General features: G+C 43.4%; 1 protein-coding gene across 9 annotated transcripts in view; it reads right to left on the bottom strand.

Annotated features, from left to right (window-relative positions):
- specc1 (sperm antigen with calponin homology and coiled-coil domains 1) overlaps positions 1–17974 on the bottom strand; it is a 268966-nt gene that overhangs the window by 186290 nt on the left and 64702 nt on the right. For 6 of the 9 annotated variants that reach the window (XM_060912649.1, XM_060912648.1, XM_060912642.1 and 3 more), the window contains exons 2-3: positions 1515–1719; positions 383–518 (exon numbers count right to left, since the gene is read on the bottom strand). In XM_060912649.1, coding sequence (XP_060768632.1) covers positions 383–518; positions 1515–1685 — 307 coding nt within the window. In that variant the 5' untranslated portion in view covers positions 1686–1719. Of the gene's footprint in view, positions 1–382; positions 519–1514; positions 1720–3336; positions 3402–17974 lie in introns of all 9 variants that reach the window. The other 3 variants (XM_060912646.1, XM_060912643.1, XM_060912647.1) reach the window with 1 other exon arrangement.

Below are 17974 nucleotides of genomic sequence, written 5' to 3'. Positions count from 1 at the left end.
AGAGCTCATCAACATATTAATGACACCACCAAAAAAAGATAATACCGTTTGTTTCATCCAAGGCCTAACCATAAGTGTTATAAATGGGTGTGTTAAACCACATTAGGGCAATTTTTTTGCCCCAACCAAAGTCATATTACCTTCATTTAGACATCAGAGAACAATTTTAAATACTGAATTCTCTGCCACCTTTAAATGAGTTATTTCATACAGTATTTTTCTTCACTTATAGCGCGAACTGTTGAAAACCGTAAAAATAAATAATATTTGGCTGGTGGGACCGAACTTTTTGTTGATACTGTATGCTATACAGTATAGGAAAATGTTGAATACTGCCTTAGGTGTGTGAGGGGGTGTGTTTAGTTAAAGCTTTCTTTCCTACCCATCAGGTTGTGTGGTCTGTTGTCTGCTAGCTCTGAAATGGCTCCAGTAGTGACAGTCTTCTTCAGACGAGACGTTGGAGCTGCCGGTCCTAGAGCAGGCTTGGCCAGGGCATCATCACTGCTCGCCCGCTTCAGCTACACACACACACACACACACACACACACAGTCACAAATATACCTCTGCTGTGTTGCTATACATTGAGTAAGTGTGTCCAAACGTTTGACTGGAACTGTATATTCGCTCATTTGTTTGAACTCTGACTTTTGAAATTATGAATACTAAATACAAACCCATCCATCCATTATCCGTAGCCACTTCTCCTGTACAGGGTCGCAGGCAAGCTGGAGCCTATCCCAGCTGACTACGGGCGAGAGGCGGGGTACACCCTGGACAAGTCGCCAGGTCATCGCAGGGCTGACACAGAGACAAACAACCATTCACACTCACATTCACACAGAAAGGCCCTAGCCGACCGCTGGGCTCGAACCCAGAACTGTGACACTACACCACCGTGCCGCCCTAAATACAAACCTATATCTGAATTTCTGTAAAGCTGCTGTGGGGCAATGTCTACAGTATCTTAAACTCACTAAATAAATCAAACTGGACTGAAATGAATTCTAGCTATAAATAACTGTACTGGCTCAGCTCAAGGTCAGGGTGAACACAGACGGCAGCCATTTTTAATATAATCGAGATTGCAGGCAGCCGTCAAACACAATTTCATAAAGTAACTATGGCTTCACACATGGCTACACACTGCACTCTGTCTTCATTCTGATGCCTGCCAGACGTCGTAGTCTTTACTGCCACATTGTATTAAATCAACTGTGGCACTGGCTATGCGCTACACTTTTCTATATTCTTACCCACATAAATAATTTGCTTTCTTCCTCCACGCCTCCCTCTTCATTCATTCTCTCTCTGGCATTTCTTAATTCTTCTGAGTATGGATGAATTTCCAGTTCTACATTCGTTTTACAGTTGTACTGATAAAGAAACCAAAGAAATGTCTTGGGTCAAGCAGACATTACGTTACATTGTGCACAGAGTATGACGACTGAAGCAGTCAAGTATGACCCCGCACACAGCGCTTATGTCTCTTATGTGTGTTTCTCAGATTTCTCACCCGGCTGAGACGCAGGTCAGAGGCAATGGTGCTGGACGAGCGCGACGTCTTCATCATTGTGGAGCCGCTGTTGCTGGAGGTGCTTGTGTGGCCGATGGAAGAGGGCAGCCGGCCCCGATCTGGAGCTCCCGTCTTGGGCACCGCCACCTTGGTGGTGGCCCCTCTAAACATTTTTCCGTCTGTTTACTGCCACTCCTTACTCAGGCTGTGAAGACAGAGAAGTAACAGGGTGTGTTTAGACATAGAGACAAGAAAAACAAAAGAGAAAATATTACGCGTTTCCTTGTGATGACAGAACAAGGAGTCAGGTACAGAGATACAGGAGAACTCATCTAATCTCATCATCTGTAGCTGCTTTATCCTGTTCTACAGGGTCGCAGGCAAGCTGGAGCCTATCCCAGCTGACTACGGGCGAAAGGCGGGGTACACCCTGGACAAGTCGCCAGGTCATCACAGGGCTGACACATAGACACAGACAACCATTCACATTCACACCTACGGTAAATTTAGAGTCACCAGTTAACCTAACCTGCATGTCTTTGGACTGTGGGGGAAACCGGAGCACCCGGAGGAAACCCACGCGGACACGGGGAGAACATGTAAACTCCGCACAGAAAGGCCCTCGCCGGCCACAGGGCTCGAACCCGGACCTTCTTACTGTGAGGCAACAGCGCTAACCACTACACCACCGTGCCGCCCCGATGCAGGAGAAACAGACATAAAAACACTCCTGAAATAAGGCATAGAAAAAAAAAAGTAGGGAGGAAGTGAAGACCAAGAGTGGAGCAGTGAAAAGAGAAACGGGTCTCGATCATTTGTATCAGTGACTCCTATCAGTGACATAATTACTAGGATCTTAAAATACGTCAATGCAGAGGGCTTAAACAAAAGGATTGAAATCAAAGTCAGTGTAGGTGATGCGCAGATTGTTTTTGCAGCAGGCCTGACTACACCTCATAACGTGAACCTGATCCCTGCAGGAATCCAGTGTGGCAACTACAACATTACAGTTATCCTAAAAGACCGACACATTGTGAACACAAGACACATTAGTGCACTTAGGGAAGGTAATGTGAGAAAAGTGGACAGACAGCTCGTCTCTGGAGAGGAGAAAGTGCTCTTTCGTGCAGAGAAGCAATAGACTGGAGAACAAGAGGGGGAAAGTGTGTACTCATTGGTCTCATTGATTTGACTGATGGTGGGGTGAAAAGGTGCGCAGGCTGGGCTAGTAACAGCTGGCATCTCTAGGGACGTGAGGTTGAGAGTTTAGAAAATGCACTAAAGCACTGACTGAGTGGCAAAGGCTATTCAAGTCTGTATTCTCGTGCACGGTGATTTCCGTCCACACTGACAGAACCGTGAAATTAAACCATCTGATAGGGATACATTCTGGAGACATTTAAAAAAAATTGTGTGTGTAAAACAAACGTTTTGAGCAGTTTATCCTTAGATTATGTGCATATCATGCTTTGACTACTGTTCAAAAAGCATAATATAATTAAAATTAAATAAATCCTGTAGTATTAAGCGTTTGTGTATACATTATGATGTGTACATCTTGACGCTCACTTATCAGTAGATACTCATGCTAATAGCTAAGAACAGTGCAAATTCACACACAGAAGCAACAGTTTTGTTTTCATTTCTGCATGTAATTAACAAACAAACAAACAAACAAACAAACAAACAAACACAAACAAAACAGGACAACAAAAGTATTAAAACCATCTAATGAGGTGAAATGCATTGCCAGCTTTAAATGAAACCTCAATGTAAATCATTTTTATTCTGGTTAAAAATAATAATGATGATATGTACATACTGTGTCATTTTGACCTCAGGTCAAAGTGGTGAGGAGGTATGGCACTCTGTTAGTCACGAGTATCTCTGTAATAGAGAGAGCCTCATATATAACAGTCATACCATGAGCGCGCGCGCACGCGCGAGAGAGAGAGAGATTCCCGAGATTGCATGCATCCTTAGTGTAGTTCTGGACAACTTTTTTCTCACCCTGCTAACCTGACTTGGTCATTTCTGTTTCTCCTTTTAAACACCAGGAGGATCTGATCATTTGGCCCCACAAGCCACTCTGATGCTTATTCAGTTGCTTATCATCTCGAGATTGGACTACGCAGGCATCACCAAATGGCAGACCTCGGTCCGGATCTGGACCCAGTGATGGTTCTGTCCGGACCCGTGACCAATGGTAAATTCACGAGATTAAGTAATTTTCATGAAGCATTATTTTGGATGGTCGTGGCTATTGACAGCCGGCGCTGCTACTCCAGTTAATACGACAATAGCTTCACTCAGTTGAGCCAATAAAATCGTTAGTTTACCCAGCACGCCACAGCACAGCAACAAGCAGAGAGGAAGAGAGTTAAGTTCAGAGACAACCGACCGAGACAATATGGCTTGCTCCAAAAGGCGGCGGAAAGTAGACAAGGAAAATCGTTATTTTAAAGATGAATGGACGGAGAAATATATGTTCATTCTTCCGGCGAGCAGTTCAAAACCAGTGTGCCTCATATGCTCCGAAAACGTGGCATTAATTAAAAGCGGCAACGTGAAGCGCCACTACGAAACGAAGCACAGCTCTTTTGAGCAAAGTTATCCCCTGAAGTCCGAGCTGAGGGCACGCAAAATAACCCAACTGCAAGCACAGTATGACAGGTCTACCCGACTCATCACACATACATTTACAGCCCAGCAACGTGCAAACGAATGTTCCTTAAAAGTAGCGTGGGTTTTGGGGCAACATAAACACATTGGAGTGTGTTCCCTGGTCTAACCAAAGGAGCACTGCACACCTTGACTATGTTTGGATCGACTTACAGCTGTGAGTCAGCTTTTTCCACTATGAACATTGTCAAAACCAAGTACCATTCTAGGCCCAACAATGAACACCTACATATCTGCATGAGAATGGCACTCCAACCAAGATTTAAATTACTGGCAGGTCAGCAACATGCCCGTTTTTCTCATTAAGAAGAGTAAAAGAAGAATTAAAAGAGAAAAGTTCAAAGAAAAATGTTCTGTTTGCATTTCCCCCCCAAAAAGCCACTTGTTTTCTGAAGATGTGGACTTTTTTTTCTTGAAAAGTAGGCCCTCATTTTTTTAGGCTGGGACCTCCTTATTTTAAGAACAAAGAAGAAGTCAACGCTCTGTTTGCACTTTTTAGTTAATGTTTTCTGAGTTGACTTTTTTACCTGTCAATTCTTCAGGTTGGGACCTCTTTAATTTAAGAGAAAAAGGAGTTATTCCACTCTGTTTGCACTTTTTTATTTATTTTATTCTGAGGCTTCTGTTTTCTTTAATCTGAAATAAAGGCCTTGAATTTATTTTCCTGGGGCTACTTTTATTTATGGTAAAAGAGATACTTGTGCACTTGGTTCATTTCCTGCATTGGAAATGAACAATAAATATTGTTGAAACCATATGAAAATGTGGACATAGGGGAAGGCTATAAGACACAAGCTGGACTTCGGTTCGGACCTTCTACTTGGACAAAATTTAATAACTGGACCTCAGTGACTTAATTGAAGACCCCTGGACTACTGTAACTCACTCCATGCAGATTTTCCTCTGCATGCCTTCAGACCCCTGTCACTTATACAGAATTCAAACATATAACTTGCTCTCCATCTTCCCAACTGCTCCCACATCACTTCCATCACTGCATTTCCTCATCCAGCCCTCAACGCTCTTCTCTTGACACTCAAAACCAAAAACAGCCATGACTTACCCAAAGGCACTTATCAAACTCTGCACTACGCTACGTTCCCTTTGAGTCAGTAGCACAACTCAGCTTGACCCTTCATCTCTCACGATACAAGGAAGCTATGCATAAAGATCCCTGACTCTCTGAACCTCTGAGTCACTGACTGTCTTCAAACATAGACAGAAGACCTACAACATTCAACCACTGGAGATGTGTCCAGGGTGTACCCTACCTCTCACCCGTAGTCAGCTGGGATAGGCTCCAAGCTTGCCCGTGACCCTGCAAAGGATAAGCGGTTACGGATAATGGATGGATGGATAGAAGTTTACACTTTGCCACCTTAGGGTATCGTTAACAATGACTCACCAAAGCAAATATGCATATGTGCTTTTTGAACATCCCATTCCAGATTTTGATTAGGTAAAAATTGTTGAACTTGTTGTCTGGAAAAGAACATCAGCTAAATCAAGTCAAGTTTATTTGTATAGCGCTTTTAACAATAAACATTGTTGCAAAGCAGCTTTACAGAATTTGAACGACTTAAAATATGAACTAATCTATCCCCAATGAGCACGCCTGTGGCGACGGTGGCAAGGAAAAACTCCCTCAGACGACATGAAGAAACCTCGAGAGGAACCAGACTCAAAAGGGAACCCATCCCCATCCGGGCAACAACAGACAACATGACTATAACATTAACAGTCCTAACATAAAGTCAGCTTCGTTGATGCTATAAACCCCCCACCAACGGAAACCCGAGTGCAAAACCGTTCACGACAACCGCAGTCCCAAAGTCAGCAAGTCAACTGCAGTCCCCAGCCACAAAAGCACCACTGCAAGAGTCCAGAGCGTCCTCCAGGCACGACCCCCAACTGTCCACACATGGGGCCGCCCTCCACAGGAGCGATGCAATGAGACTCCAACCAGACACAGGGCACCAGGATGGATCAGGCAGGTCCGAGGAGCAGAAGAGGTCAGCATCTCGATCCCAGGACCGACATGTAACTCAGAGGGACAGATATGGAGGGGGTGCATTACAAATGCTTGTAATGTAGTTCCCATTTGCTGTTACAACCCCCCCACTTTCTGGGAAGCCTTACCACTAGATTTTGGAGAATGGCTGTAGGGTATTTGTGCTCATTCAGCCATAAGAGCAGCAGGGCTGAGAAGGCCTGGGGTGCAATCAGTGGTCCAGTTCATGCCAAATGTCTTCAGAGGGATTGGGACTCTGCTCAGGCTGCTAGAGTTCTTCCACTCCAACCTTGGCAAACCATGTCTTCATAAACCACATGCACAGCGTCATGGTGGAACAGGTTTGGGCCCCTTAGTTCCAACAAAAGGAAACTAATGTTCCAGCATACAAAGACATAATACACAAATGTGCGTTTCCAACTTTGTGGCAACGGTTTGGGGAAGAAACAGAGGGGTGACATAGAATTCAAGGATCCACATACTTTTGGCCATAGTGTATATATAATGCTATACAACCCTAAATCAGATATTCAATCTCGAAAAGCAGACGAGACAAAACAAAGTACAATGGTAGAAATGTATTCAATATAAGTATCTTCATCTATCAAAGCTACTTTTCCTGGGGAAAAAAAAAAAATCAATAGTCTAAAAACACAATGTGCTCAGCTTGTGTTCAGCAGTTACCCTCAAGTCGGGGGCAGATTTCAGTTTGGGCAACACTGCAAAACCATCGTATGCTGTGTATCTCGGGGGAAGCACAAATTGCAGCTTCCAAAGGCTGTAGTTGTGCTATATTGAGACACTGGTCACCATGGCACCCTGTGGTTTGCAACATTCTGAGCACTTTTTGGAAAGGCTAAAAAAAATAAAAAATAAAAAAATTCCCCAGGTTCATTTGCACACACCCCTGTAAAATTTACCTTACACTTTTAAATAGGGTTGGGGACCGAAACCCGGTTACAATAAGGCACCGGATCACAACGCAGAATTGCAACACAGATTTTGGTGCCACTTAAAGGGATCCTCCAGCGGATTTATTCTCAAACTTATTTTAAGTAAAAGTAGTTGCAGATTTGGAAAATCAAAATTTCATTTTCGGAGACCAAATAGTGTTCAAGAAAAATGAATTTTCTTTAAAATGCCAGATGGGCTTCCTGCGGTGGTGACGTATGTGATGATGTCGTCAGGTAGTGGTCGCTTGGAGCAACTCCGCTGTTTATATTCTCTCTTACATTTGTATTGTCTTTCTTTCTATTCATCTACTCTGAACCAGCACCATGTAGATCATGTCAAAAAAAAAGATTTTGCAGTACGAGGTCTCCTTGCTCATCCAGTTTCTGTCGGTGACACTCTGTTCCAGCTGATCAAGCAAACTTGGCATTTTCTCTGCGGAAATGCAGTCTAGTTCCAGAGTGTGCTTTCTTTTTAGCATCATTGTGGCATTTATATGCTACACAAAGAAGCATGCTTATTTAAAAACTGATAAATTTGGTAAAATACTTGCAAAACTATGACGTAAACAGAGAATATAAACAGCGGAGTTGCTCCATGCGACCGCTACACGACGCCATCGCATACGTCACCAGCACAGGCAGCCCATCTGGCATTTTAAAGAAAATTCATTTTTCTCGAACACTATTTGGTCTCTGCAAATGAAAGTTTGATTTTTCAAATCTCCAACTACTTTTAGTTAAAATAAGTTTGAGAATAAATCCACTGGAGGATCCCTTTAAATGTCTGAGCTGTCAATTGCAAAATGATGCTGTCATGGCTGGTTTAACCGTCTGGGGTTGGCAATCCCACCAGTGGGATAAAACCGAAATACAGTTAAACTGTTTGAAAAAGTCTGCGAATTTGTCCTGGAAACATGGACAAAACACCCCAGAAACCTTGACCATTTTACTTTTCAAATATATAGGTCAAACCTGAACATATTTTTAGAGCTTTGTGAGGGTAATAAAAAGAACAACATGCATATTTAAGTCTCTGAGATAGAAAGTAGCTCTCGATGGCCCACCCAGAGCTATTCATATGATAACAGAATGGTAATTCAGCAGTCATTATTGGATCATTATGAGGTAAGAAGTGTGAAAATGCCCAATTTGACTCCTATGAACACAGGTTGTTTTTACACTGACTGAAGAGCTTTCAATTGTTCCTAAAGAGAAGAGAGACTATGGGGTCGCACTAGCCTGGGCCCGCCCATCCTAAGCGTGACGCAACACGAGGGCCTGTTGCGAGCTTAGTCTGGCCAGGCAAGCTATCTACAGCTCTTCCAAGCTCCCGAAAAATCGGGAGCCAATCAACTTTGAGCATCTCTAACGGCCCTGGGTAGAGGCGTGTTCAAGGCAGTGACGTAGTAGAACTGCGACCGGAAGCCATAGATTGTTTACAGAATCTATGCCGGAAGCGCTTCATTCACTAGAAACATTACGAACATGGAGCAAGTTCTCATTGAAAACGGAGCAAAGAGCAGCCCTGGAGGTATTTATTGAAAGGAAGGACGTTTTCGCCTTGCTCCCGACCGGCTTCGGTAAGAGTTTAATCTACCAGTTAGCCCCGTCGCGTCACATACGTCAGAGGAAAAAGAGTGATGTGATTGGTTTAAGCTTCGTCACAGCCTTTTCTGGCTTCGACCAGTAGCAAACTGAGGCATTTCAGGGAGGCGGGTCAACCACGCACTTTGGGAAACGGTTGGGCTTAATATCTTTGCCAGACCAAATGCTCGCAGAGCTTTGAAGTCGCGTTAGCCAGACTAGGGTCGCACTGCACCCAGCGTCTTTTTTTTTTTTTTTTAGAGCTCTCTGCCTATGTTGTGCAGCTGCTCTGAGTGCTTCTAATGCTGTGTTCACACTTATACCGGTACGAAAGTGGTATAACCGTATCGATACAAAGTATACCAGTACAGTTTAGTGCATCTGTCCACACTAGCGAGAAATGTTTGCGGTTTTCTTTCACGGTAGTTGAAATGCCCGTGCGCGAAATGTTTCCGTGGTTACCGAGTAACTTCCTTCCGAGAATATATGGCATCCGTTATTTTTTTTAAAAGATTTTTTTGGGGCTTTTTTCACCTTTATTATTGGATAGGACGGTGTAGAGACAGGAAATGAGCGGGACAGAGAGACGGGAAGGGATTGAGAAATGACCTCGGGCCGGAATCGAACCCGGGTCCCCGGATTTATGGTATGGCGCCTTATCCACCTGAGCCACGACGCCCCCATGGCATCCATTATTTCGAGATCTCGAGAAAACAAAACAATTATTTCATGATCTCAGCTGGATCACTGTATCTCCGTCGGTAGAAACGAAGCCGGGCCAGTCTTCTGCGGAGGTGCTGCGGACTAATTTTGAAATTATCCCTTATTAAAAGACTTAATGCAATCTCTCCGTGTCAACGCCTGATCAAAATATTGCCTTATTAGGTGATCGATTATTCCAGATATTCTAATGACCAAAGTTGCGTCTATACAGAATGAGAAATAGCCCCAAAGTCAGCATATCACAAATCTCTTGGCGCACCTGAATGAACCGTTTCTCAGCTGTTTACTCGAGATCATGAAATAATTGTTTTGTTTTCTCGAGATCTCGAAATAACGGTTTTGTTTTCTCGAGATCTCGAATTAGTTGTGTTGTTTCCTCGAGATCCTGAATTAATTATGTCGTTATCTTGGGATAACAAGGTGAATAAAAAAAAAAAAAAAGGATTATATGAAGGGCCTCTCTCGGCTTCTGTACGGATGAAACAACGTGTGTGTGCTTTTTGTTGTCAGTGTACAGTCTGTATTTCTGGTGGTCATTTATTCAGTCGAATCGTATAAAACGCGTGAGGCAGTTGAGAAAGAAACAAACGAATCTCCGTTCTTCACTATTTTATTCAGCGAAGACATCGATTGAGGTGTGTGACTTTGCGCATGCGCATTATATTTGCATCGATACAGAGCCGCTTCATCTGTCCACACTACAGCGAAGCGCTACAGTACCGGTACTGTACTGGTACGAAACCCATACACTTGTGGGTTTCGTACCGATACACTTATACCGCTACAGTACTGGTATAGTTGCTAGTGTGGACAGGTGTTGCGGTACGAAAGTAGTTTCGTATCAGTACAAAATCCCTAGTGTGGACAGGGTATAAATCTCTGAAGTTTTCAGAAAGGCGCTGGTGTCGTCACTGTTGCTCCTTTTTACGTAGGTAACCGGTCACCAATCCTGATATATTTTTATGAAGCGCTGGAATGAAACTGGTGCTTTTCTGCCAGAGGAAAAATGTTACATGAACACACATCTGAAAGCATTTCACAGCTTCAGAGCTGAGGGAAGTATTTTACCTCCATCAGCTCTGCACAGGCACAGCACATCATACGGTATCTATAACTTCCTAGAGACCATATTCACATGACATCATGCAAACATTACCGCTTGGTCAAAATGTCAACACCGCCATTTTGGACGTAAAACAAACTAGAACACTGACCAGTCCAACACTGTCAGCATAGATGAAATTCACAGTTGTTCGGCATTGGGGCGTTATGGCTCAGGTGGCTAAGGCGCCGTACCATAAATCCGGGGACCCGGGTTCGATTCCGACCCGAGGTCATTTCCCGATCCCTCCCCGTCTCTCTCTCCCACTCATTTCCTGTCCTGTCTCTACACTGTCCTATCCAATAAAGGTGAAAAAAGCCCAAAAAAAATCTTAAAAAAAAAAAAACAGTTGTTCGGCATTTGGATGTACAACTAATCAAGCAAACCATCAGTTTAAACCAGGGGTGGGCAATTATTTTTTCCATGGGGCCACATGAGAAACAGAAAATTTTGTGGAGGGCCGGACCAAAAGGCTGAACTAAATTCTGCATAATATTTATTGTATTTCTTTATATAAAGCAGTAAATAACATTGTTTTTACAAGCTGCTAAGACTGGTAAGAGTATGGAAAAAACGAGGCTGCCTTATAAAAAATGTCATTTATTCAATCAAACTTCCCAAAACAATGGCTAACAAAATGTGAACGTTTGTACCATTTTTTTTCAGTCACATTCACCCCAAAACACAATAAAGACATCACAATATTGTCTTTCTACTCCAAATATCAAGCAAGATACATCAGATTATAATAATGATGCCATGTCAATTCGGTGTAGGAATCAGATCTACAGATCGGCTTGGGCTCCGGCGCCTGCTGGTGATGTCACACTATGTGATTGGCTGGACCATTTGAAGGATGACGTATAAGTTTGTGGTTGGTCTGGACAAATTACGGAAGCAGTTATCGCGGGATTAGGTTTCGTGGGATTTCATGTCGTGTTCATGTCGCACGCATTGCGTTTTTGTTGAACACAACTTCAAAATAAAAGCAATGCACATTCAGTCCATGCATGAGGTAAAATTAGAAAATACGTTTATTTTGTAATTTCTAATTAACCTTACGCGGGCCGGTCAGAATGAACCAAAGGGCCGGATGCGGCCCGCGGGCCGGAAAATGCCCAGGTCTGGTTTAAACCATCAGTAGAATTTGCAGCAAACACTTTATATCTGGTTAGTATTTATTAAATACATTAAAGGGATGTACCGAATCCTGATTTTTAAGGTTCTGCCGAATACCGAATCCACTGCTTAAAATTTGGCTGAATCCGAAACCGAATCCTACTCCGAACATTAGCTAGTACATTATAATACAGTGAAAAACATTGCACATTTCCTTTTCTTAATAGTAAGATAGAGATACTTTATCCAGAAGGAATATTTTATTTTATTTTAAACTGTAAAAACATAGGCAATAACTTCTGCCACTATTTTGTATTTGAATAGTCACACTTGGAGAACACCACTGAAATTTTCAGCTTAAAGTCATTCAGTGTACAGGCTTTAGTATACTGTCCATTATAAAGAACAAAGAAAAAGAGCAAAAAGTGACATGATTGCTAAAAGAATAAGGCCTGTCAGTAACAGTGAGCCATTGCTAAAGTGCTCTTTCATCTCATTGTCTCTAGCCGCTTTATCCTTCTACAGGGTTGCAGGCAAGCTGGAGCCTATCCCAGCTGACTACGGGCGAAAGGCGGGGTACACCCTGGACAAGTCACCAGGTCATCACAGGACTGACACATAGACACAGACAACCATTCACACTCACATTCACACCTACGGTCAATTTAGAGTCACCAGTTAACCTAACCTGCATGTCTTTGGACTGTGGGGGAAACCGGAGCACCCGGAGGAAACCCACGCGGACACGGGGAGAACATGCAAACTCCACACAGAAAGGCCCTCGCCAGCCACGGGGCTCGAACCCGGACCTTCTTGCTGTGAGGCGACAGCGCTAACCACTACACCACCATGCCGCCCTACTGGGAATCTTGATCATGTTTAATGCTTACACTCATGGAACATAAATTATAGGCTATTTCACTTCAATTTCAAGCACTTACAACTGTAGGCTTAATTAGATACATTAAACAAAGTGTAGCACAAAAAACTCGAACATGTCTCCACATAGGCTGTTTTATTAACAACCCATTTCTATAGCTAGCGTTGGTAATGGTGGTCTGACTACCACTTTTTATCTGTGACAGTGCGGTTGCGGTACCTGAAGCCTCACTGACGTTAGATTCGGCTATGCACAACTCGTCCTCCGTCGGATGCTTTGAGCGAAGATGTTTTAACAGCGGAGATGTTGTGTACTGTTTAGCATCTTTCCCACCACGAGACAACTCTGTACTGCAAAGTGTGCGTGTTGCGCGACTTGAATCTCCCTCTTTCACTTGAAAGTACTGCCACACAACACTCTTTCGGCTCACTGCTTCCATTTTCGATTTCGACTGCAAGCACAATGGAGGCTATCTTCTCCTAAACATTGATGACGTAATCGCATGCACGTGCGCCGCACGTAGGATTCGGTTCGGTCGGCACTCTAGGGTTCGGCCGAAACTGAACCCCTTTAAAAAGGCCAAGATTCGGCTGAATCCGAAACCGAATCTTGGATTCAGTGCAACCCTAGTATTTAATGTCTGTCATATTAAATTACCAGCTTTTGTTGTGATAAAGTCAGAGACCCAAAGTATACACGCACATGCTGACCTCCTGGAAAACTGTTCACATTTATGTGATGGCATATGAGCGATATTAGAAGCATGATATGTATTGGTATTGAGTATGCAAGCTTGTTTATGAAACATTGAGGCAGCAGTATTTTAACACCACATGCTCAGCAGGATTACAGTGTTATGTATTTACTACATTTTGACAAAACCAGATAGTTGACAATATCCAGGTTTTCAAATGCTGGTACTTCAGTTCTTGCATCAAATCGGGAATCTGCCATCTCGACTAAACTGCTTCCGACTAAAGCAGTTGTCATCGCTGCTGAGACTGAATATGGGTCTGTAGTACCAAAGCCCACTTTTGTGCATATCTTGATTTATATTTTTCATCCATTTTATGAGTTCATTCATGAAAGCACGGATTTGCATCGGAAGCATTGAACGTAGTCGCCATTTTGTTAATGTCATTACACCCAATACGGCCGGCCAGTGGTTGCTATATTAGATAAGTCACATGACTTATCTAATATAGAAGTAGAACCAGAAGTAGAAGTAGAAGGCGGAAATATGGCGTTTGACCAACAAGATGGCGTCTGTCACAATAAGCTCTATAGTTAAAGCTTCTGTTGTCAAGCAGCTTGCATGGGTAGGCTACAAGTTCTCCATCTGCCCAGAAAATTTTATCATAGTGGCGGCACGGTGGTGTAAGTGGTTAGCACGGTCGCCTCACAGCAAGAAGGTTCTGGGTTCGCGGCTGGCAGGGGCCTTTCTGTGTAGAGTTTGCATGTTGTCTGTGTGGGTTTCCTCCGGGTGCTCTGGTTTCCCCCACAGTTTAAAGACATGCGGTTAGGTTAATATGGGAAGGCCTTGGGCTGAGGTGCCCTTGAGCGAGGCACCTAACTCCCAACTGCTCCCCGGGCACTGTTAGCATGGCTGCCCACTGCTCTGGGTATGTGTGTGTGTTCACTGCTCACGTGTGTGTGTGCATTCACTGCTTCAGATGGGTTAAATGCAGAGAGGAATTTCACAAGTTAAAAAAAAAAAAAAAAAAACTGTAAAAAAGGCTTTTATGGAGCACTTGCATGTGACGTCACAGCTGATCCAGATTGTGACAGACGCCATCTTGTCGGTCAAACGCCATATTTCCGCCTTCTACTTCTGGTTCTACTTCTGCTTTTACTTCTACCTTTTCTTCTGGAAAACCCTACTATATACACAATTCTACTACAACGGCTGCGGCTACAAGCTCTCCCTACCTGTGCACGTTTTTTATGTTTTTTGTATGTATTTTTGCGTGTTGTTCATCTGTACCGGACTTCAATATCCACTACAACCGTATGGACTTACTGGACATTGGTTTCCAGCAGAAAATGACGGTTTGTAGCGATTTCCATCGCATGCACAACATTCCGGACGAGAAAAAAAAAAAAAAACATTCCGGACGAGATAGCGAGACCAGCGGGGTCTCCGTGGATTGTTATCGGAAGCAAAGCGAAGGAGGCGGCGCCGGGAGCGGAAGCAAAAGCGAGGCTGCAGAGCCGGCCTGTTGACTAAGCTCAGAAAACAGTTACTCAAATCTCCACTGCCAAGCCTCTACCTCTCCAACGCCAGATCCATGTAAACAAGACGGACGATTTGGAATTACAGCTGGAATTACCTTATTCTATTCTATAATCGGCTGGTCAGTGCTATACTCAATACTTAAGTGACTTACCCGTCCAATGAGGATTCTTGTTTACAAGATGCCACATCTGAGTCGCTGACAAATCCTGAATTTCTGTAGAGATAACTGTGCAGAGATTTATAGGCACGCACTGCTTCACCACTGAACAGCGAGGGAAAGTTAATGAGGTAATTATACGTATTCCGCTGGCAGTTCAAAATCCGGTCATGAAAACTCCGTCCGGTAAGCCATAAGGGTCACAAATCTGTAGATCGTTTATTTTAGACATATATCTAGTTATCTGTTCATTAGAAAAATGAGCCGTGTAGTCCGTCGGTTGAAATTGATCCATTCTGTACATGAGTGCAGCAGTATTCAGCGGGTGTTTTTGACCGACAAGATGGCGGTTGTGTACTTTCCGGTCACGTGACTGCAAGATCTCTATTGTCTCTTCTTTTCTTACAATTCACACTGACATTCCAAACTGGTGGGTGGGTGGGAGCACAGAGGGCCAAAATGGCATTCCAGACTGATGGGCCATTACCTTTGACAGTGGGGAGGAAGACAATTACAGGTTTGTCGTCATGCTTCCGGGCTTACCCTCCGTCTGCCCTAACCCTCAGGACTCCATTTCCCATAATCCCCCTCAGACACCAGTTACTATCGCATGTACTCCATCAACCAATCCAGAACCACCTCACCTGAATTCTAATTTCAAATCACCTGTACCTACTTGTCTGTGTTTGTACTTATACCCCTTTGTCTGTCTTGTCCATTGCACAGTATTGTCTTCTATCCTCGTAAGCGGCCTTGTATGGTTTGTTTCTTTGTGTATGACCTTTTTTGCCTTCTGGTTTTTTCCTATTGCCTAGCCCTTTTGTTTTGGTCACCTGTATCTCTTGATTCCTGTTTTTCGACACTAATTTGCTTTGCCCACGTTAATGTTTTGGTTATTCTTGGTTTTGACCTGGCTTGACTTTTGTACATTGACTTCGGATTGCCCTTCTCACATTAAAGCCATGATTTTATTGAAAATTTGCGAGCGTCTGGTTTGTCACAGCCGCGTTACATTTGTTGACACCATCCTCGCCAATATTCATTGTGTAGGCAACTGACTTTAAAAAAAATAAAATAAAAATAATAGCACCATGCCAAAGTTTTAACACTTTAGTAGTCAAACCGCACAAAAATTTCAGTATGCTTTAATCACTTACCTGTAGCCAACACCTATATTTGCAAGGTTCAGATGTCAAAAGTCTTGGTCAGAAATGTTTATAGTGCGTGTGTGTTTTATCACAATATCTCAGCACGTCTGAAAATAGGTTTTTGAAAAGTGGATATTTACAGTTGACTGAAACAAAAAATCTCTTGCAGTAGTTGTTTGTGCGGTTATTCCACGAAATTGAGTCGTATATGCGCTGATGGCAGGCGGCACAGTGGTGTAGTGGTTAGCACTGTTGCCTCACAGCAAGAAGGTCCTTGGTTCAAGCCCAGCAGCCGGCGAGGGCCTTTCTGTCTGGAGTTTGCATGTTCTCCCAGTGTCTGCGTGGGTTTCCTCCAGGTGCTCCGGTTCCCCCCACAGTCCAAAGACATGCAGGTTAGGCTAATTGGTGGCTCTAAATTGAGTGTGAATGGTTGTTTGTCTCTATGTGTCAGCCCTGCGATGACCTGGTGACTTGTCCAGGGTGTACCCCGCCTCTTGCCAATAGTCAGCTGGGATAGGCTCCAGCTTGCCTGTGACCCTGTAGGACAGGATAAGCAGCTACAGATAGTTGATGGCTGGATGAAACAAAAAAATAGATTAAGGACATTGTTACTGCTCTCAGATTTTTGTTGCTGAATAAAACCATGTAGAACTTTAGGATCAATGTTTTTAGACGTAAAATATATAAAAATGTCGAGGCGCATATATATATATTCTATCCACATTCACTGGATATGAGCAATCACATGCTCTGATTGTCTACTACACGTACTAGGATATCAGCTCCTATACCATGAGTAGTGAAAAACAAAATGCAGACTGCATCAAGTCAGATATATCCCTTCGTTATCAAGTATTTAAAAGAAACAGAAATAGCTAAAAGAATATAGTCCCCCCCCAGTATCTCCTGTTCCACACTCCAGCCCAGTCAGTGGTGCCAAACCATCAAAAACCCTAAAGAAGAAGAAAAATGGCGGTGTACATTACTGAACCAACTGAGGATGAAATAAAAACTCTACTCAAAAACAAAATCCCAAAACAAAATACGGAAGAAAAGTATTTGATGGTAAGAGCATATCTTTTTTTATTTTTCAAGAATTATTATTGTAGCATTTTTCACAAATTGCTACTGTCATTTCGTCGGTTTGTTTACATTCTAAGTGGAAATTATTTTATCAGAGTTTTGTATAAAGATTTTATTTATCGAATTTGCAAAAAATAAAAATGCTGTTTCTCAAAATCCAGTGAATGTGGATAGAATAAAACAGTTATTCTACTCAATCTTGTCATACATAGCTTATAGCCAAAGCAGTGCTGCGCGCCTCGTTGCCCATCAGCGCATCCATCCATTATCTGTAGCTGCTTATCCTGTCCTACAGGGTCACGGGCAAGCTGGAGCCTATCCCAGCTGACTATGTGCGAGAGGCGGGGTACACCCTGGACAAGTTGCCAGGTCATCACAGGGCTGACACAGAGACAAACAAACCATTCACACTCGCATTCACACCTACGGTCAATTTAGAGCCACAAATTAGCCTAACCTCTTTGGACTGTGGGGGAAACCGGAGCACCCGGAGGAAACCCACGCAGACACGGGGAGAACGTGCAAACTCCACACAGAAAGGCCCTCGCCCGTCACTGGGCTCGAACCCAGGACCTTCTTACTGTGAGGCGACAGCGCTAACCACGACACCACCATGCCGCCAGCCATCAGCGCATATATGACTCAATTTCATGGAATAACTGCACACACACAACTACTGCAAGAGTGGCTGACAGGTTTCAGGCTCAACAGAGTTAATCTACTCAATTTCATGTTCCACATACATCGATCAGCCATAACATTGAAACAACTGACAGGTGAAG

Source organism: Neoarius graeffei, chromosome 28 (assembly GCF_027579695.1).
Source record: "Neoarius graeffei isolate fNeoGra1 chromosome 28, fNeoGra1.pri, whole genome shotgun sequence".
NCBI lineage: Eukaryota > Metazoa > Chordata > Actinopteri > Siluriformes > Ariidae > Neoarius > Neoarius graeffei.
Note: the sequence above shows the minus strand (reverse complement) of the source record. Positions and strands in the feature narration are given on the sequence as shown.